The 22,155-nt window shown below is 40.6% G+C and overlaps 1 protein-coding gene across 5 annotated transcripts; it reads right to left on the bottom strand.

Annotated features, from left to right (window-relative positions):
- Window positions 1-186: 186 nt before the first annotated feature.
- Window positions 187-21,654, bottom strand: rabep1 (rabaptin, RAB GTPase binding effector protein 1). 5 transcript variants are annotated; one of them, XM_076101282.1, is made up of 19 exons: window positions 21,495-21,654; window positions 19,013-19,141; window positions 18,727-18,930; window positions 17,883-18,043; window positions 17,319-17,438; window positions 16,735-16,870; window positions 15,912-16,090; window positions 15,220-15,333; window positions 13,919-14,374; window positions 13,135-13,239; window positions 12,895-13,011; window positions 11,233-11,331; window positions 9,500-9,640; window positions 7,161-7,350; window positions 6,394-6,405; window positions 5,066-5,121; window positions 4,008-4,106; window positions 3,781-3,897; window positions 187-3,611 (listed from the first exon to the last, which is right to left on the bottom strand). In XM_076101282.1, exons 1-19 carry the CDS (start codon window positions 21,538-21,540, stop codon window positions 3,510-3,512), a joined length of 2,583 nt encoding a protein of 860 aa, XP_075957397.1. In that variant the 5' UTR covers window positions 21,541-21,654; the 3' UTR covers window positions 187-3,509. The 5 variants fall into 5 exon arrangements, with proteins under 5 accessions (XP_075957397.1, XP_075957398.1, XP_075957399.1 ...); XM_076101283.1 differs by lacking the exon at window positions 6,394-6,405; XM_076101284.1 differs by lacking the exons at window positions 187-3,611; window positions 3,781-3,897; window positions 4,008-4,106; ... (8 more) ...; window positions 15,220-15,333; window positions 15,912-16,090 and adding an exon at window positions 16,112-16,461.
- Window positions 21,655-22,155: the final 501 nt, after the last annotated feature.

The following is a 22,155-nucleotide window of genomic DNA, read 5'->3' as shown; positions in this document are numbered from 1 at the left end:
GCAAACGAGAATATCGGTGTAAATCTTATAATGTAAAATATAATAATGCTTAAAATGGAATGATTAAAGCTGCATGTGGAAGCTCAAACTGTGCACTATTGAGTCAATATTAAGAAGCAACAAATAAATGTTCATTAACAGTAAAGGGCAAAAACAAATCATAAGAAAAGTCCAATCCACATGATGCTCTTTAATATTGGGATTTATTGCAAACAATTATTTTTGTTTATGATGCAACACCTGACAGATTAATATTTATATTTGATGTTGTGAAGTTTTACTCGTAATGAAACCGTTGACTGAACATGTTATGAAAACTACAAAAAGCAGATTTCTTCAAAAAACGAATCATTTCAGCTCATATTTCATATTCAAGCTGTGTTTTATTTGTCGTGACTTTCTATTTATACTAAAAGCAGAGTGGTGGGCGGTGCACAGTGTGAGCTTTCACACCTTCAGACTCAAACACAAATTTAAAACCTAATTTTCAACATCGACTCCAATCATATTTGGGATTCAACATACATTGTTTTTTGTAAAGAATTCATTCATGTTAGACCAGAAATTAACAATATCTGTGATGACGAAGCAAGAATCTTCACATTAATGTCGTATGAGCCACGAGTCACAGGTGTTAAACAGACATTAAATTAGAGGGACATTAAATGTCACAAATAAAATTAAAAACACACCAAGCCAAAATGCAATAAGGCCGTTCAGAGGAAAAACAACAACATCCAGATCTCACGCTGTAAAATATCTTCTTTTACGTTCACCAGTTCTCAGGTTTTTAGTTCGCAATCACACAAGCAAAAAGAAAACAAACAAACATCGTTTTCCTGTCAGTGCAACTTCAGGCCGATTTGCCCAAAACATCCTCTCACAACACATCACCGGAATCTTTCATAAATATCAACTCAAGATATCTACAGTATTGACATATGCAACAGGAGGAAATGCAAATCATGCACGTTAAACAAAAACAACAGTGATCGACGTGTCCTTGAACCTCACAAAGCTGCTGTTTATATATATATATATACATATATTTTATATATGTATATATATATATAGTCTTGATCACAAAGAGAATCCGTTGCTCCATTTCAGGATTCGTTTTTTTTTTCAACCTCTTACTCTCCATCAAATTCATTCATTCAAGATATTATAACAATATATAATATTAGCTGAGGATCCAAAAAATCATATTATTCCTCTAAAATGTAGAAGTTTATGAGTGATTTTTCCACTTTAATTATTAGCCTGTATTTAAAAATCAGACTGGATTTAAATATGGATTATTAAAAAGCACAATTGTTTAATTTTAATTTTCAGTGTGTGTGTGTGTGTGTGAAGGCCTCGGTTTTGCTTTAAAACAAAGAGCGTCAGAAACTTTAAATCTGCAGTTCAATTCATTTTTTTTGCAACTTTACGAAACTAGACAATGACGCCCTGCAGCCAGTTGTGTTGAGTGAAAGGAGTTCCGGTTTTCCTTGTTTTCTTTAAATAACTCTGAGAAAAGTGACTTTTCATGTGAACAACCGAGTGAATGAGGACGTGTGCCGTTATCCACCTGCTTTGATCTCAACGCAGGCGCTGAAGTATCAAAGAGTTCAAACTGATAGGAGAGATACCCGCACACTTAGATCTGTGCAGAGTACTTTGTGTTTTTATCTTTTTTTAATATTTATTGTGTCTGGAGAACAAATCTTCACATGTTCTTTTAAGTGTTGCTATTTGAAGGAGTTTAAATAACCTTCTACAGAAGAACTGGTTTGAACGATGTGTTGCGGTTTAAAGTGGTTCCTTGAGAACATTCACGGTGTTGTTCACATCAGAAGTGATAAGATGAGTTCTTATAGTGATGAATGAATGAATGTTTTAGTTTTTCCTCCCAGTGTCTGAAAGTGTCCTTTAATAACTAACTTGTTGTCCGTGTGTTGTGATGCTGAGCTCTTTCATTCTGATCTAAAAGCCCCTCGAGAAGCTTTAGAATCACAGAAAGAAACTCTAAAAATAATTCAATAAAAAGGAGCAGTGTGTGTATTAAAATCCAATATTTTCTTCTTCTTCTTCTTCTTCAACAAACCATTTGTTTCACTCTGATAAGAACTGTGTCCATAAAGAGACAGTTTGAGTGTTTTAAAGTGTGATCAGTCAGTGTATTTACCTCCAGTAGAAAGAGAGTACCAACACAAAGTAATGTACTCCTAACAGAATCTATATCAGCTTAAGTGTACAAGAGTATTTTCACCTTTTTGCCTTGCTGTCAGACAACTGAAGCGGTTATCTCTGCTCTCTTTAAAGCCACCAGACTCCTCACACAGAAACAGTCATTTTACCGCTCAGAACAAAGGAGTTTCTGGTCTTTCGCCAACTTGATCCGTTAGTTAGTTTGTGTTTTGGTGTGACTTCGGTGAATCTGAACTAACCCTTTAAAACACCAAAGTCACACAACACAAACAAACTAAGCGATCGAGACGGCTGTAAACCAGCAACCTCCTGTGTTCCTGTCAATGGAGTCTTGTGGCTTTAAAGAGAGCAGAGATAACTGCTTCAATTCCCCGTCAGAAAGTTATGTTTGACAGCCAGGTAAAGAGGTGAAAATACTCTAAATATAGCGTTCATTTAAACTGATATTGAGTCTAAAATACGTCCACAGCAGAAGATTACTTTATGCTGGTACTCCTGTCTGTTTCTATTGTGGTAATACACTGAGTACATAGAAGTACCTCATACAACCACACTTAAAATCAATCCAAATTATCTCTTCAACAATCAAGAAAGTGTGAAAAACAAAAACGTAGCAACAAGACATGAATGTTTCTTCACTGTATTTCTGCAGCTATAAAAAAAAAAGTGTCTTAAGAACAAAGCAAAGATACAGTAGAAGATGTTTAAGATATGGAGGGTATTGCTCAATTTGTATTTTTTTCTCAGTTAAGTGTTTTTCCATGAATCTCCTTCATCGCGTCTTTGTCACACGGTGAAACAAAGAGGAGAAACGTCACAGGAAAGTAGCCAGAAAGGAGGAAGAGGAGAAGAACAAGGAACCGATTATCAACCACTTCGAGAACAAGAAGGAGAAAAGTTACGCATCCAATCGTTTCTATATTTACCTGGAAAGAGAAGCTGCAGATGAAAAGTGCTTTTAGAAGACGACAAACCTTTTTTTTTTGTTGTTTTTTGGTTGAGCTAATACAGATACAGTCGTATATCTACAGTAGAAACGAGACACAGACCCACAGGAAGATGGACTCCCTCCGTCCACAGTCGCACATTTACTTATTTACATTTTCTTTTCCTTTAGTAGTGTTCATCTTCATGATTCTATCCACGGTGCGTTTCCTTAATGTACACAACAACAAAAGGCTCCTCATCGTCTGTCCTTTTAAAACTCTTTTTCCGTGGTGGTTATGGAGGAGGAGGAGGAGGAGGAGGAGGAGGAGGAGGATCAATAATGTTATTGGGGCCAGTGATGAGAGAAAGAAGGGTTTGGTTCAGTGTCATCATGTGTCCGGGAGCTGGTTGATGTCCGTCAGGTTGGTGTCATTGAGGATGACTTTGATTCGATCCAAAGAGCCCGCCTGTCGTATTCGCTCCATCTGCACCTGCAGACGCCCACAATCATTTAAAGTAAATTATTTTAGGAACAAGAACAGACAGCCTTTATAGTGAATATATATACTCATTCATGTGTTTTCTCATAGAGCACCGAGGCAGAAGACGTATCAGACAAAACAACATGATACTTCCTAAAAATAGACTCCTCCTTCTTACCTGAAGGGTCTGAGAAAGTTTGACGAAGTCCTTCTGAACCTGCTCACTGACATCCAGCTCCGTCTGCAGCCGCTGAGCTTTGCCCTTCTCGTCAAACGCCTGAGTCTCTAGTGCACTCTGCAGTGAACACACACTACGTCTTTTAGTTCAAATAAAGACATGCAGCAGCTGTCCTGCGGTATGAAATAGAAGTGTTTTGCATGTAGTCTGGTGTGGGTGGGTCTGACCTTTGCAGTGGTGAGCTCTCTGAGCTGGCGCTCCAGGCCGATCCTCAGGCCCTGGATGCTCTCCAGTGTCTCCGTCTTCTCAGCTAGACTGCTCTGCAACTACATGAACGACAGATTATCAATCGTTAATACACAAAAGTACTGCAGATAATGCATCGCACACAAGAGGCTACAACTGAGAGAAGGGAGGGCAGTGTTGTTCCAATTAGGGAAGAAGCAATCTGCAGGATGAGGGGTGATTAAGACTGTTTTTTTAAAGCCTATAGTTGCAGGATTTTAGAATCTGACAGTAGTCGTATTAAAAATGACACTGTGGCCGATTCTCAAGATTTTTTTTGGCAGCAGAACAAGCTGAAAACAAAAAAAACCTTTAGACCTTCTTTTGTTTGCAGGATCCTGTTTAAACTGATCTCAAAACCCTAACAGCTGGAGCTGCGTTATGCTCTCGCCTTTATTCATAGGAGTCCCAGAATCCCGTTGTATCTCCAGACAGTTTTGCTGGCGTCTGTGTAAATGAGCGTTCTTCTTCACCCTCGGATGTCTGTCTTTTTCTGTTCACATTGTAACATCAACACGCCCACTCGCTGGCTGCGAGTTCTCCAGACAGACATCTGAAGTCTCTTGTTTGTCATTTCCTCGCTCCTCGATTAAACCAGAATTAATCCGTCCCAAAGCTCTTATTTCTGCTCTGAGGAGTGAGGAGGGATCTCTGAGGAGCCATGAGCGAGGATGCATAAGAGCAGCCTTCCAGGAAGTGTTTTTCACAGCATGACTTTGCATTCCCCCGGTAGTGCACGTGACACTTCGGAGGAAAGGACGTCTCATTTCCTTGTTTCCTCTCTCCTAGCATGGTTTCCTTGAAAAGATGCAATTAAGAGACTTGGGATGCACCCGTAGTCTACTCTCACATGGGCTCGATCGGACATTAGACTTTGTACTAAGGAGCCAGCAGAGTGAAGTCTGTTTAACTGATTCAATCATGTGTGCTCTCTCATCCAGCTCCTCTGGGTGATGTCTAGATAAGCTCAGGGGTTTGGGGGGTTTAGAGAGTAAAGTACCTTTTCCTTCTCCGCCTTTATTCGCTCCAGCTCCGTCTTCAGGCTGCAGAAAGACGCTGTGGGAGGTAGAGAGACGTCGTTAGAGGATCAAACTGCACCGAGCTCACCTGAATCTCAAAAAGGTCTGATTCTCTCTCTGGAGTCACTACGTGGTCTCTCGAAAATCATAAGAAAGAAACAAAAGGTTGAATATCTTCTAAGCTATTTGATTTGGCTATTTACTCAAATGTAGATTTTTAAACCTCCTGTTTTCTAAAGCATCTAAAAACGAATCTCCCTTCTTTGTAAAATCCTCAGACATAAACAGTGATTTTATCAGAGAACTATTTCTGACAGTCACGTGATCAACAAGTCACAAAAATTCAGAGGTGAACGACCACAGCTTCACTACGGCGAGTATGAACTTAAACTTAAGCTTAACGCCCTCGATATATAAAGTCAGGATCACAAGTATTTGGACTGTGACACAACTTTCTATCACTTTGCCTCTTTACACGACTCCAATGGATTTGAGATGAAACATTCAATTTGTGGTTGAAGTGCAGACTTCCAGCTTGAATTCAATGGATAAAACAAAAACATCACATCAACCATTTAGGAATTATTAACTTTTACCGAGTCTCCCCCATTTTTCAGAGGCTGAAAAGTAATTAGACAAACAAACATAATTGTGAATATAATGATTATTTGTAATACTTTTACTGCAGCCTCCTTTAGTTGATGTTTGTCCAAATACCTACGGGCCTGACTGCATCTCTACGGGCTTGTTTATTTTGTATTTTTTAAGACATCGCGGACAAAGCCAGCTCACACGATTTAAGAACCAACTGGAAGAAAAGGAGGAACAAAAGGAAAGATGACGTAGTTTTCTGTAACATCGTTGTCGGGATGAATTAGTGTTTAACGCTACAAAAACACATGTGGACCAATGCGTCCCAGAACAACTCGGCGATGCGTCTTGGTGGTTTGTTTACACATTTTGACATTTCATAAGCTGAAAGAAAAATTCATAAAAATAAATTGGAAAATAACGATAAGCCGCAGTGCCAGTCACTTAAATGTCGTGTTAGTGTTGCAACAAACAGAACTGTAAACCAAAAACAGAGAAGATTTGAAAGCCAAATCTCACCCTCTCAGTGAACAACACCACATTTGTAAAGGTTTAGGCTGTGAGTGCACACATTGTTACCGACAACAACATTGTTACTTATCAACAGGAAACACAAACATCCTCACAGTGAAAACATTCCCTGAAGTTATTAATCAGTCTGACAGCTATTTTTCACACACACACACACACACACACACACACACACAGTTCGTCATACCTTCCAAGATGTCTGAATGAAAGTGATCAGTGGAGAAGAAACAAAAACAGAAGAGAATGTAAGAAAAAAAAGTCCAGAAAATTAAAAGTATGTATCCTGGAAACATCCCCACAGAAGTTAAAGGAGCAGTTCACCCAAAATCAATATAAATAGTCAATAGCTTTCACCTCCGTTGGCTCTCTTTAGCACCAAAACAAGTTCTTATGGAACGGTGCTTATGGAGAAAATTAAACCATATCAGCGCATTTGTGGGCTCACGGAAATCCACTCTTTGGCTAAGCAAAGCTTCTTTTTTTAAAAATGATTCTCCATGTGCTCTCTCCCATCAGTGTATGAATGTGTGTGAATGATATGTTGTGTAAAAGTGCTTTAAGTGGCCCAGAAGACTAGAAAGGTGCAATACAAATATAAAAGTCTATTACCATTTACATCCATGGTTTTGAGCGGTTGTGAGTTCGTAGGAAGGGGTCGAACGAGCAGCCTCGTGCTCGTGTGCACAGGGTTTTGAGTCTAATTAAACGGCACATTCATAAGCGTTAGCCTGGAGCTGTGCATGGTGCTTTTATTATTTGGGCGCTCCGAACTCCTTTACGCCATCTGATAGAAAAATGTTTCTGGGTCCATAGAGAGCCTCGGGAGGTGGTTTCTATAGACCACTTATATTGTTTTTTGGGTGAACTATGCCTTTAAGAGTGATTGGTTAGTTATCCACCATATAGCTATATAAAGGGTTAATCAATGATCTAACTGGACCGGTGGAGTCTCACCTATCTCCTCCTTACAGCCCTCGATCTCCAGCTGCAGGGTCTCCTCCAGGTTCTCCTTCAGACACTGCTCCGCCTGGTTCTGCTCCTTCAGAAACAGGATCTCCGCCTTCAGCTTCTCCTCCATGTGATCGGCCGACGTCCGCAACGCTACCAGGTCCTCGCGTAGCCGCAGCACCAGGCCATGCAGCTCCTGAGGAAGAATTAAACTCATCATCATGTAGTTCTATTAGTTCAGATGAAAGGACATTAATATGAAAGAAGTTTGCAGACAGGGCGGTGACTTTCTTCCTTTTAATTGTTTTGCAACTTATTGATAGTCTATAACTATTTCCATTTGATTTTACTTGTAATCTTTCCTACTTTGTACTGCAACCGTTGTCCTGGACAATAACTGAAGTAATAAATAAAGTTAAATCTTCTGTCATCTCTTTTATCTAAATGTCTGGTGATGACGGAGCTGGAAATTGTGACGTCGTATGCAGATGAAATGCATCTCTATATTTATACATTTCTAAACTAAAATAACTTATTAATTGCACTACTACACATTAAATAACAAAATGTTTTTGCCATTAACGTAACACTTAGAGACCAAACAAGGTGAGATGTCAAAGAATACTAATAATTGTGTAACACGTAGTTCTCCATTTATGCATCAATAATCAAAAACCTACACAGGATAGAAAGTTAAGTCTACATATAATATATCTCGTGGCCCATTAAAGTTATTTTGAGTAAATCAATGGTTGGAAACTAACCAGTACTAACTAAGAAATAAGGAAGTACTTCACACACAAATGTAGTAAAGGACAAATAAAGAATACCTGGTGCAATAAATGAACATGATTTTCGGTGTCTTGATGCAGTAAATACAGATTTAAATGTTACGTGAGCAGCTTGTTTTAACCACACAACAAGCTGTAAATGTCACAGGATCATCGGTGTTACTCCACCTCCACCAGAGCACCGGCCCACTCTGCCAGATTTACCGGCGGAGCGTCATTCAGCACGAGGCTGAAGAGAAACCGTGTGGGAGGACGACGATGAGTGTTTTTGAGAGAGCGCACTGTTGTAAAACAAGATATTCTCACCTCGTCAGAGAGCGGCGTCGTTAATCACTGAACATGAGCTAATGGAGCCACAAAGGCGTCAACACTGAAGTAATCATCTTCTGACTGCTGCACTGCAGGGATTATATTTACATAATTTGAGCGCAGAAGAGCAGCCAGCTGTTTTGTGACAAATGGAGCGCACCCATGAAGCATCTCCTCATATGAAGCCCACGTTATACTGAAGCAATTTGAGCATGAAAGTTCAAAAATACAGCTGTACCAACCTTCTATTGAGGTTTTCAAAGCTTCGAATGTTTGACTTCACTTTTTATTCTAAAGAACACAATCCTCAGTTTGAATGAAGTGAATCTTTGGATTAAATTAGTTTGTCTTTTTTTAAATCAACGCTTCTGGCTATTTGTTCTACAGTCGTATGAAATGATGACGCCTTGACGGAGCGCCGAGCAAAAGCAGATACATAAGATTATCTTTTTTAGTTTTTTGACAATGACTGAAGTAATTTACTCAATATACATACACCCATGAAGCATCTACTCAAGTAAAATCAAGTTATACTGATGCAATTTGAGCATGGAAGTCCAAAATGAGGGCTGTACCGAATGTCTTTTTTTATTTACTGCTATTGAGGTTCGCGAATAAAGCTTCCAATATATGTCGTCATATTTACAACATCCTCAACCTAAAGGACAAAAAAAACTCACCCAAAATCCACTCATCTGAATAAAGCGATTTATCGGATTTGTTTTCGGACAGTCGGTATGAAAGAGATGATGTTTTGGGAATGCAGATACATGATATGATCTACTATAATAGTGTTAGTAGATGTGTGTTATTGTGGTTGTATAAATAAGTTATGGTGGCGTTAGATTGCTGCTCGACTTCCACGTTCACACAAGCGTGAGCCTCTCTTTGTGTGCGGCAAGCGGGAGAGCAAACACGTTTTTTGACCGCAGTGAAAATGTTGTTTTTGAAAGATTAACCGACAACAAATATTTAATAATTAAATTGGTGCCAACGCAATACCCGAGTTTAAGTACCGATAGCAAAACAAGACTTTTTCCAAATTATTATTTAGAGAAATTTAAACAAAAAAACTGATAACAAATAACATACAGTCTAAAATTGGTAATTTAAATCTGGAACTATTGAATCAAAGAATTAAAAATCAAGAGTACATGGTCCTACGATTAATAGACAGGTTGGTGGATTCACAGATACTTTTGAGCTCTACTACAGATGCTGATGTTGACTTTAGGCTTCTTGTACCTGCACAGTATTTGGCATCTGGAAGTCCTCCTGCTGCTGCAGCTCCACATGCAGCCGGTGTTTGCCCTGCAGGCTCTCGTTGTCTCTCTGCAGTCGGCTCAGCTCGTCTGCCACCTGCTCCCTCGACTTCACCAGCACCGCCTGAAACAGACAAAATAAATCACTGTTTTAAACTTCTGTCATGTGGAACGAATCACTGAAAAAGTGACTCACCAGCTCTCTGATTCTCCCCGCAGAGCCGTCATTATGTGTAAACATTACGGCTGAATTCATGACAGCGTTGAGACATATTTATTTAGATTAAAGCCACATGCAGCAACAGGAACATCTCATTGTTTCTGGTTTGTCTTTGAAGGCCCATCGATGAATCACAGCTGCACATTCATTATTAAATATGTTTCTGTCTCACTCACTTCCTCCTGTTGTTCCCTCACAAAGATCTGCTAGGAAAACAAAAGTGCACTTACTTTACTGAGCAATGCATGAAGCTTTTTTACGGTTTATGAATCTGTGTTTCTGTTGTGGAGGAGCAGCAATTATTGGATATATTTAATGTAATTTTTACAACAACATCCTGTAGTGAAAGAGCAAATATTTGTGGGAGGAAGAAATAATGTCTTTCCAAAACAGATTTTAAAAAAATACCATTTTGTTTATTTATTAAGTTTAAACCAGACCTGAAACACTCGATTAGTGGACTGATACAGAAATGTAAATCAATAACAACTTGGAGGATTAACAATCATTACACCTCTAAAATGTTTAAATTACTTTTAGTTTGGGACGGCTGGTTGGACAAAACAACATCCAGAGATCTCAAAACATTTTGCACTAACTTTACCAAACAATACATATGCCAATTATGTTTTTAGCTAAATCTTAATTTTAAAACACTTCATCCTACTTTCATCTTAACGCTGTATTTCTCATCTCATTGTATCTTCATAGCTTCCTTTCATTGAATCAGCTAACTGCAGTGATGCGGTCTACAGAGCTCTACACTTCTGTTGTGACGGATGAGAAACATTTGGAGATATTTAACGTAACTTCCCATCACCATCTCGTCAGCAGATATCTGTGGTCGGGAGGAACCGTGACGTTACGTAACAATTCTGGTTTTACTTAAAATAGTGACTATTTTCTTTATTTTAATCAATTAGTGGACTGAGACAGATAAATGTCTAAATATAAATAGAAAACAACTTGTATATATATATATATATGCATGTTGTATTTTTCCTTCTAAAATGTGAACATCTTTCAGATTTAATGTGTTTATATTATTTTGAATTAAATATCTTTGGTTTTGGGACTGTTGGTTGGACAAAACAACATTTTTAACTCTTAAAGCTTTTGATGGTGACATTTTGCAGTAATCTACACTATAGATCTGTACATTTCCGTTGTGGTGGATGAGAAACATTTGGACATATTTAACAGCATTGTTACAAGTGAGAAATGTCAGCATATATCTGTGGTTTTGAGGAGCAGTGACGTCGTTGCCACAGAGGCAGAGAGAAGTAAATCCTAAACACTAACAGGCTGCAAATTCAGTTTGGCTGCATGTGCGATAACAGCGCCGGAGCCCCGTTGTCACAACAAAACAAAACCGATCGGCTTATTTGAAACGGCTTAAAAGTCTCGGCAGCAGACTCTGACATGAGGGAAGGAGCTCGACATCCAAACACACAGCTGGCAGAGAACAAGCAGCACGGGAGGAAGACGCTGCTCACCATCTGCTGCTGCGTGTTGCTCTTCGCTTCACTGAAGGCCTGTTGGAGTGAGATGAGCAGCAGCTCCGACTCCTGGACTCTCTGCATGAAGGCCGACACCTGCGACACAGAAAAACAAAAATAAACACAAGATGAAGCTTTCAGAAAGGTCTTTAGACTCCGGATAGAAACACTCAGTGGAAGAAGGACACATCTTGTAATCTGGTAAGTAAAAGTAGTAATACCACCGTGTAGAAACACTCAGAGTCAAAGTGATGCGTTCATATTTTTACTTTAGTAAAAGTACAAAAGTATCAGCATCAAAATAATGGTTTTATCAGAAAGTATTCAGATATTTTACTTAAGTACAAGTAGCAATACTACAGTGTAAACATACTACACTGCCATTAAAAGTCCTGCATTCAAATGAATCTGCTTAATTTTAATTGCACAAGACATTTACCTGGTTAAAAGAAGCCTTTAAAACCAGGAAAAGACAACTTTATGCCACATTACGATATCCAAAATCTCATTTCACGATATCGTTAGAATATCAAAATACTGCCCGACTGCTCATAGACGCTGAATAGAATGTTTTAGAAAACTCTGGACTGAAAAGATTATTCAAGAGTTCGGAGAGTACGGCGGCCTGTGGTGCATTCTGGGAACAGCGTGGGATTCATTATTAGTGGGCGTGTAGAGTCAGACTTCTCTCTATCATGAGAGACGAGCAGTTTGGTCATACATGCAGCGAAATGCTCTCATTCAAATAAATATAATATAGTTTTCCTTTTTGTTTCTTTCCGTGATGATACTTTTTATATATACACAGACATCTTAGACACATCAGATGTGTAATTAATGGCTCAATTCTAACGGAATCAATTAATTATTTATCTCTCGTCATTGACTACGATATATATTTTTCTGAATTAACATCCCATGGTGGTCATCCAGAGGGGCAGAACTTCGCCTCTCTACAGCAGAATTCACATGAGGCCTTCAGTGAATCTCACCAGTCACACTCCCTCCTACTGCACCTCTCCTCCTCCCACTAACTCATCCAAATACCAAACCAGTGCAGAGGAGAAGAAATCCTCACTGTGCTCTTTAGGTAACACACCCACACGGAGATAGAGGCTATTTTCAGTCAAGTCCACCCATTCACTACCTCTGAAACATGATTATTCTAAAGTACTGAGCTCCGTAGATGTTCTCTCTCACTACATCTAGGTAGAAATCCTGCAAAAGAACAACAGTCTGATCTAAATAATAGACCTAATGAACAACAGCCAAGCAGCACATTAGCTTTGGAGCGTTGCATATCTAGAATAAGTGCTCATAATGCACTTCAAGGCCGACAGACTCTTCCCGAAACTACCACTTCTCCAACACTCAACCAATCAAATTAGCCACGGAGCTCTCTGTGAGGTCAGACGTGCACCACGCGCTAATGTTCCTGTAAATGTCTGTTTGCGCTACTAGAGAGAAGACTTTGTCTCTACTCATCTCACACAGTCTGGCTGTGTTTGTGGAGTCTATAAGACACAAACACTGTAAAAGTCTACTCAAATAGTAACTTTGTAGCCTGTAGCCATTATTCTATAAGTCCACATTAAAGCACTAACCCAGATATCTAAAGAGAATAACATGAAGTTATTAAAACATTCACTGCGTCCAAACCTTAGCGGCGGTTTCCTCGTTGCCCACTTTGACCGAATCTTCCAAATTCTGTTTCTCGGTCATCGTCCTCTCCAGCTGATCGTTGGCCTGACGAAGCATCACCTGCAGCTTCTTCACCTGGAAGAGACGGACAAGCCCTCGAAATGAGCATCTTTTTCCAAAACGCTGCCATACAAAATGCAGACTGGTTATTAAAAGGTCTCTGCAGCTCTGCTCTCTCTGACGTCAACAAACACAGACCTGATCTCGTGTCTCCGCCTCTTGTCCCTGGATGGCCTGCAGCTGCTTCTCGTAGTTGGAGCACATGTCGCACCGTCGGCCGAGCTTCCTGCCGGCGTTCTTCACCTGGTGACGTAGAGAGCAAACAACAAAACCATGAAGCACTGAACTGTTTTAATGATGTAAAGACCTCGTGTGTGCTTATATATTGACGATTAATTAACAAGATTATCAATGAATCAAATGTAAAGTTCCTTCTTCTCCGAGGCCTGAATAAAAGGAGTTGACATCCAAGTATGTGTCGGGAATTCTTGCCAAAATATCGTCCTGTTTGTTGGGAATAAATCACTGTATTGGTGTGTTCATAAACTGAAGAGCATTGTAGACTAAAACAGAGACGCCTTCTCCAAACCTCATGATATCTAGTCGGACCTTCTCCCACAAAATCACCGTCTGTATATAAACTTCTCCCCCTGAGGTACCTCGAGGTCTTGAAGAAAACTTCTCTCAGGCCTCCACGGTGAATAAAGGATAAAAAAAACCTGAGAAAAGTCTAAACGGGGGGCCATGCTTATTACTTCAATCTGATATCAGTAGGAAATGATACTGCAATAAATGCTACTAATCATCTGCAGCTCTGATGTTGAACTGAAGCTTCATTTAAGGCGAGAAAAGTATTCCCTGAAGGTAATCGTCCTAAAATCAGAGGAAAACCTCCAACACGACTTAGTGCTGTGTACGTTTAACGTCCACTAAATATTTTGGATTATATTAGTGTTTCTAAACTATGAAAAACCTCTTGCACCTCTTGCTGCAGCAGGTTCCACTCGCTGTCGCTGACGAGCCTGTAGCCCGTCGGCGGTAAGAAGGTGTCGGTAGCGTGAGAGATGCTGGAGAGCAGCGACGCCGTCTCCTCCTGCTCGGGCGTCATGGCCTTGATGGCCTTCTCCTGGTCTTTAGTCAGCAGGAAGTGGCTCGTCAGCTTCATGGAGCTGATGGACGACGTCTCGCCGAAGCTGGTGTCTGTCGCGCCGCAGTCGGCCCCCACCAGGGGCCCAAAGTCCGACTCGTCCAGGTGGCCGGCCGACTTGGCCTTGTGGTTGTGTCCGCCGAGGCCCTGCTGGACGGACAGCGAGGAGCCGAGGCTGTCCGTCGACTGGGCTCGCCGCAGGTTCTCCTTGTAGGGGTCCACGGGGCCGCCCGCCACCACGTCGGTGTCTAAAGAGTGCATGGAGCCGTGGGCGCTGTGGTTGGCATGAGGCTGCAAGAGAAAGAGACAAAGAAGTCTGTAAATAAAGACCATTAAATACATTTATCACTGCACAGCTCATTTAAATAGCTTTAAATAGACATTTAACACTTTATTAAAGAATAAACAACAACTTATTTTAAAGTAATCATATACTGTTTATAATATTCGTGTTTATTGTCATGCACCATTCACGAAGCCAAATTCCTTGTATATGCAAACATACTGAGCAATAAACACATAAATAAAAACATCGACATGCTGCATTAATGCTGACGGCGAGATGTTTTGTTGTTGTTTTTTAAGCTTGGCAGTCACTGGACTTTTTTATTGAACTTCTTTAACCACAAAACACGGCTTGAAAAGCATGTTTTCTTAAAATAATATCCAAAACTACACCATTTATCAGAGCCAGAAGCTGTAAAAACAGACATCGTCATTTCTTAGCTTTTCGTTAGTCTTTGAACACATCACGAGTGACAAACGCTTAACTCAGAAAAAGCAAGAGAACCGAAGCTTAAAATTCTGATATTTAATCAAAATGACTCTATTCTACATGTTTTGTTGTTTCATTTCACCCAAAATTAAGTTTTCTTTTCAGTTTTACCAGATCCGGTAAAAAAAAACATAACAATTCTGCGCTCCTCAGTAAATATAGTTAGTTTATTTCCACCATAAAACACACATTTCATATCATCAGTTAATGGCTGCTAGAAACACAGAAGTGAAGGTTGCATGTTGCCTGTGTGAAGCTCACGTTACTCTAAAGGGAAGATAATATGACGCGAGACGATAATGTCTGTGCTCGGTTCTCTCTGAGGGATCCTAACCCGGATCGCGTTACGTGATGCTCGTACCTCCTCGACGCTCAGCCCGAGGTAATAATCCTCCAGAGGCTCCGTGTTGTCTCCCACATCCTCCTCCTGCTGCTGCTCCTTCACTTGGCTCAGCCGCTCCTTCTCGTCCTCCTCCTTGGATGGAGATGAAAAAAAAGATTTTAATCGTAAATCTGTCACGTTATTGTTCCATTTACTCCACTCTATTAGGTAGAAAATATAAATGCAATGCTATAAAACAGCTTAGACATAAATTCTACCTTTAAAAGGATAATAACGTTCATTTATAAAGATAATAACGTTAATTTATAAAGCAGTACGTCTCAAAGTATTTATGTATTTTTCCAGATAAATAAATACAAAGTATTTTGTGGCCCTTTGTGTTGTGATGCTCTGTTCACGTTAAATATATTATTTTCGTGCCACAACTCTCTCTCCTCTCTCCCTTCAGCGCAATGCATGATGGTATATAGTGTTTGGTCAGTGACCCATCGTCTGTCCACGACTTTTCACGATGCATTGTGGGATACAAACTCACTATATAGTCATCTATCTATTGAGTAGTCAATGATATTTTCTGCCCTCCAACCACACAGCAGATTAACGTATTAATGTCATTATTACGAAGAAATGTTTCAGTTGGAAAAATGGAACTAAATTATCTGTTAAACTGGATTAGTCTGCTGTCTGAGTGTGCGTGTGTGTGTGTCTACCTGGTCTTTCTTCTTCATCTCCTCCACCTGGCGGAGCTGTTCTGAGGACAGCACGTTCTCTATCCGCTGCATGTCCCTCATGAGGAGACGCTGCGACTCGAGGAACTGGTCGTTGGCTCTCTGCCACGTGTGTTTCAGCTGGTTGTGCTGCTGCCGCTCCAACTCCAGCTTGTGACAGACTGAAACCCCAAAGAAGAAAGAAAGAAAGAAAGGTTGAGGTTGTTGTATAGCAATAGTACCAAAACCATAATGTAAAAACCATTTACAAGTATTTAAGTCCTGCTACTTAAAGTTACTACGAGGAACTTTCATTTTGTGTTGATTCTGTTGGTCCCTGTGGACAAAAGCAGTAGTCCAGGTAGACCAGAGTCCCTTTAGAAAACCACTCATTCTACTGCAGCAGGGTCTGACAGTCTGCCCCTCTCAGTCCTGGTTCTGGTTCTCACGTCCGTCCACGGTGGACCGGTCTCTGCTGGAGGATCTGGGTCTGTCCACGGTGGACCGGTCTCTGCTGGAGGATCTGGGTCTGACCACGGTGGACCGGTCTCTGCTGGAGGATCTGGGTCTGTACTTTGGTACTTCTCACCACGGCTTATTAAAAAGGCTTTGTGCCAAACTTGCCACACACATCCATTGAGTCATATTTTTGAGTTATCTCACTGATCTTTGTCACTAATGAGACTCTCAGATCTGAGCAGGACCGTGTTTCTGTGTTCCTCTTTCTCTCTGAAGTCTTCTCGTCAACCTTAGCAGCCATTACATTTCCTCTACAGATCAAAAGGACTTTCATTCATAAATAAAATAATGAAGCATAACCGAGTACCTTCATGGAGCTCTTTCCGTAGTTTCTCTGCATCTTCCTGCAGGACGGACTTCTGAGTGTTCAACACGGCGACGTACATCTCCAGGTCCGTACGACACGACTTCTCCGCCTCCAGAACGTGGTTGAGCTCCTTCACCTGGAAAAGAGTTAATATAATATAATATATATTTATATAATAGTTATTATAAGAGTTACTGTGACTGCAGAAGGAGAGACAGGAAGCTGCATTATTTCATATTCCGCAAACGTTAGCATCTGTTAGGAGTTCGGAGATGAATAGAAGTCCAACATTCACTCTCCTGTTAGCTCTGCTTTCATCTCCGTCACCTCTTGAGGGAAATGATCCGACTCTTTAGCTGCTAAATGCTCCACTTTCTGCACCAGCTTGTTGCTGACTGCGTCTGTCTGCGTCTGTCTGCCGGCGGCGTACAAGGTTTTTTATTATTTATGCATTTATAAAACAAAACAAAACAATGAGCTGGAGGGGAACTGTATTCTTTGTGGTGTTATCCCGACATGTGACCCCTTTAACATGACACATAACGATCAGATCAATATGAGAGTATGAGTAGCTGCTGACTCACCTTGGAGGCCTCCAGCTCCCTCACCCGGTCCTCGGCTGTGGTCAGTTTGGCTTTCAGGGCTGCGATCTCGCGCTCCATGGGCATCACCACTGAACGCAGCTTCTCTGCATCCTCCTGCGCCTTTAAAGGGGGTTAAACACTCATTAAAAAAATGTAAAACACGCGTACAGCTACGCAACAAGTCACGGGTTTGTATAGAAACTGCATTTTAGTTTGTAGACATTCTCCATTGCAAACTAAAAAGGTGATTTTATACTGGTTGTAAATTAACACAAAGGCTTGAAAGTAGCCCTCAAAGTTCAAAGGCTGGTTCAACAGTGATGTCACGGTGTCCTGGAGTACACCTGTGCATCACTGCAGTGAGGCGAGAAGATCAGCAAAAACAAGACTTTCAGGTGGCGTTAAAGGAAAAGTTCACCCAAAAAACAATATAGATTGTATACAGCACTCGCCTCCCGAGGCTTTAAATGGTCCAATTAAATAGCATTAAGGAGCATTTTTGCACTTTCTCTAAAATATAAAAATACATCTATATACAGAGTTAAAGTACAACGGTAAGCCTACTTTTTTCATTTCGTCCTCCAGGTTCTCCTCCTCCTGGCCCTCGGTGAGGCGGCGTCTCAGCTCAGCCAGTTCCCTCTCCACGGACTCCCGGTACTGGTTCCACTGGGCTCGCTCCTGGTCCAGACGCTGGTGGAACTGGACCTCGTACTCGCACACAGTCTCTGGTCGGATGACAAAGAGAAGAGGAACGCAGAAAATGAAACAGTGAGACTCTTAAGAAAACCTCTATTTCCGCTTTGTACTTGTTGTGGAAGTCTCAGATATCACGGGAAACTAAACGTCTTCTTGTCTGAGTTTATAACATCATCTGGAGGAGTATTCCCTGTGTCTAGCTGGTTTACTACAGCAGTTTGAACCCAAAATAAACAGATTTTGCTTTGATTTAACTGCAATAAACAGACAAAAAGGCACTCCGAAATAACTACATAATGATGCCGATTTGTAAAAAGTCTGAATTCCTGTTTTGTTAGTTCTCTCCGCAAGACGACAAGCAAATAACTTTTAAAATACTTGTTTTCTCGATGGAGCTCGGATCGATCGGTGCTATTCTAAGCTAACATTGTAGCAGCTCCATCAACACTCAACATAACGTCATCTCGGCGTAAATACAGCAGCGTCTATTCATTGTTTGTACCATATGGTTTACACACAAACATTTATACACATAGTTTGGTCCGGTCTCTACGAATATGAGGTATCGTAGAGCTCTGGGTGAACACCGACAGTATTTTATCCTGATTCAACAACGGCAGGACGTCAGTGATGACAGGAGGAGCCGCCCGGCGCAAATTTGTGTCTATTCGCGTCTTTGCATTGACTCTGTATGTAATCTACTGGTTTTTACCTTTCATGATGACCTGCAGCGAGGCCACCTCCTCCTGCCACTGGCTGCGGACCTGGTCGACGGCTTCCTGCCTGGTGTTCTCCGACAAGGTGGCGACAGTCTTGATGGTCTCCATCTCGCTCCGGACCCGAGACAGCTGGTCCAGGACGGAGCTCAGCTCGAGCTGGGCGCCCTCCAGCACCACGTTCTGCCTCTTCAGCTCCTCTGGGGGGGAAAGGAACGAGGAGGTGAAGGTAAAGCAGCGTTATCGTCCATGTTTCAGTGTGAACGGAGGTGGGATCCTCACCTTCCTTGGACACGTAGAGCTCTTTGAACTTGGCTCGCTTCTGGTTGAACTCGGCCTCCAGCTGCTGCTTGAGTTTGATGAACTCGGCCCTCTCCTGCTCCAGAGCGGCCACTCGCTGCTGGAGCACCTCTGGATGACGGAGAAGATTCAAAATGTTCAAAGTAACACAGGGTGATTAACTGATGTATAAATTATCATTTTGTGGATGAAGTACTCCCTTAAGTCTGCAAAATCTTTTATGATGCAGACATAATAAATCTTTACTGCTTTCTTCTTCTGGAAATCATCTCACAACCCCTGAGATGTGACATGTGGACCTTCAGCAGGTCTGAGAACCGCAACATCAAACTGTACTCACCAAATTAAATTGAGATCTAAACCGGCTTTAGACTTTTCCTTTGTTACACGCCGACTCCTTCAAGGAGGTTTATGGACGTAGTTACACATTAATAAAACAAAAGAATCAGGTATCAAGTCAGTGGTCAGCAAAACGTGTTTCCCAGTTACAGGAAACCAATAAATAAATATGAGTAAACAATCACACTCCTAAAGGTATCCAGAGTTATTTTAACAAACATAAGGAGATTGGTTTACTCTAGTGTTGAATGATAAGTATTGTTTAATAGAAATAATAAACACATTCTCTGTAGAGTCCATACTTATCTATGCAGTATCAGGTTATTTAATATTCTTCTTAAACAAACACTCCAAAGTCTAAACTGATGAGCAAAAGTCTTCCAAACTGGCTCGAAGTCACATGTTGTTGTTTCCTACATCTAGCGCCGCTTTACATCTTATCTTTTTCCTTTCTTATCCAAAACCAGAGAGTCAACGATACCCTCAAACACAGACGACCGATGGAAACAAACACAAGCAGCTCAACTCCACGACGATCATGTGACAGCTGAACGGACTCTAAAGCAGGAATTCCTTCACACATAATCTCAACACATTCACATTGTTGGCTTCTCGGTGGATTTATGCAGACGGCATGTCGAGCTCTTTTGCACGTTAACTCAAAAAACACAGAGAACTCCTGCATTTGCTTTTAAGAATGCACAAAGATCGCTGTGTAAACAGAGCCAGTAATTATTAACCAAACAACAATCAATTCACTGAAGATGCAAAGTGAGAGGAAGCTCAAACTCACTCCACTTTTCAGCCGTCACACCAACGTGTAACATCTAGAATCTTCTAATTACTTTATGATTCGTTTCACCTTTCACACAGAACGGCACAAGTATGTATATCGATAGAAGTGAAAGACCTTCCCTAATTATCCAAACATACATTAATAGCAATCTTTCAGATAATCTTACATTTTAAATTGAACCATCAGAGTGTTTATAGCCAATCAATCTTTGAAGACCAATAACCGAAAGCATCCTCATAACCTGTATTACACTATAATAAAACCATTACAACGTGCTCTGTTTCCAAATATTGATTGTAATGACCCCAATAAAAAACAGATGTTTCATTTCACTTTAGGTTTGTCAGGTCTCATCTACTTCTTACACTAAATCACACACTGACACTCTCTTGGACAAAACTTTATCAAATGGAGGAATTGTACATGAAAATGTTTTGTAAACCCTGAAACTAATAAACAAAGATTGACTGGCAGAGAGAGCATTCTAATGCTTTAAGTAGTTTTCAAAAAGTCACATGTACGTCACATTATTGGGTTCTCTCGTGTTTCCATGTCAGTGAAACTGCAAAATGAAAATAGGATTTATTTTAATCTTAAATTATGCATATGGAAAAATCTTTATTGCTAAAGCCAGAGTTAAGTGTGGGAAGTGAAACCTATGAACACAATTAATAAAACAACGTTGCCTACATCTAAACACCTCCCATAATTATGCATAATTTCTATACCTGCAAATCGTAGCATTGACTGCAACGGTTCTACAAAATAAAATAAAAAATAGATCAGCACTCAAAGCTCAACAGCACAGATTATCCTGCAGGATGGTCCAAGATGGTCCCCGGCCCCCTGTTTGAGAACCCTCCTGCAGGATCAACCTCCTGTATTATGGTCCAACCCCTGAGAGTGCAGGCCACACACAGCACATCGTAATGCACCGATATAATCCATAAAATCCATGTTGAAGAGGCCGACCTTTAGAGCATATTAGTCAAGACTAGCTTTAGCTAACAGCTAACCAGCTGTAGTGGTAAAGACAACGTTAGCTTGGTTAGTTATTATATATTAGGATGCAATATCACAGCTGCTATATGTAGTAACGCTTCAGTAAACTTCCCACAAACTAGTTCCAAGTTGACATGTAAATGCGCCAACTGCGTAGTGTTATATGTTCCAAAACAAGCCAGTGACACGTCGCCCATGATGATGCTAACTGAGCTAAGCTAATGTTGTCATGGATGCACAGAGCGGGCCGCTGCTGGCTTCGGTGCTCGCAAAGCTCTCAACAACACACTAAAACAAACAAACAAACCACAAAAACAACAAGTTTACCGTCATGTTGGGACGACAGAGGAGGTCCCGAGGCCTGCTCGGCCATGGTTTTGGGTTTTTGAAGCAATTACCAGGGCAGTTAAGGAATAAGCGCTAGGAGTGTCCAAGAAAACAGGCTAACATCACGACTAGTGGTCAAGCTACCCAGCGAGAGTGGGAAGAGTGTGTGTTCCGGTAAGACCTTCAAAATAAAATCGTAACAGCTAGACAACGCCCCATTTGACGCGTAACGTTTACGATTTAACAAAAAACGAATAGCATAACAGATAAGTTAATTTTAATGACTTGTTTTGCAATGCTACCGTTGTGCAGCCACATATATATAATCCTCATAATGGGTTTTTTCAAGAATACATTTTTTGTGCTAATATATTGATGGCAAACTGCCCATTTCCTGTTTACTAAATTTAGCTAGCTTGCGTGATTCCGGTTTTACCTTTCAAAATTAAGTCATTCACACTTCTTTTTTTTTAATGAAGTATCAAGTTCCACATTCAAATGTAGGATCTATTTTTGATTGAAAAAAAATATTATAATAATTTAAAAAGACAGCCGCCTTTAATCTAGTTCCCAAAGTCGCCATGGTTATACAACGAATGTAACATGAGGCTGATTTAAGAGGAACTGAAAATATAAAGAGACTCGGAAATGGATGCAATAC

The sequence above is a fragment of the Anarhichas minor genome, unplaced genomic scaffold (genome assembly GCF_050575085.1).
Source record: "Anarhichas minor isolate MPS153535 unplaced genomic scaffold, ASM5057508v1 ptg000027l, whole genome shotgun sequence".
In the NCBI taxonomy this organism is placed as follows: domain Eukaryota; kingdom Metazoa; phylum Chordata; class Actinopteri; order Perciformes; family Anarhichadidae; genus Anarhichas; species Anarhichas minor.
This window is presented reverse-complemented; position numbering and strand designations above follow the sequence as displayed.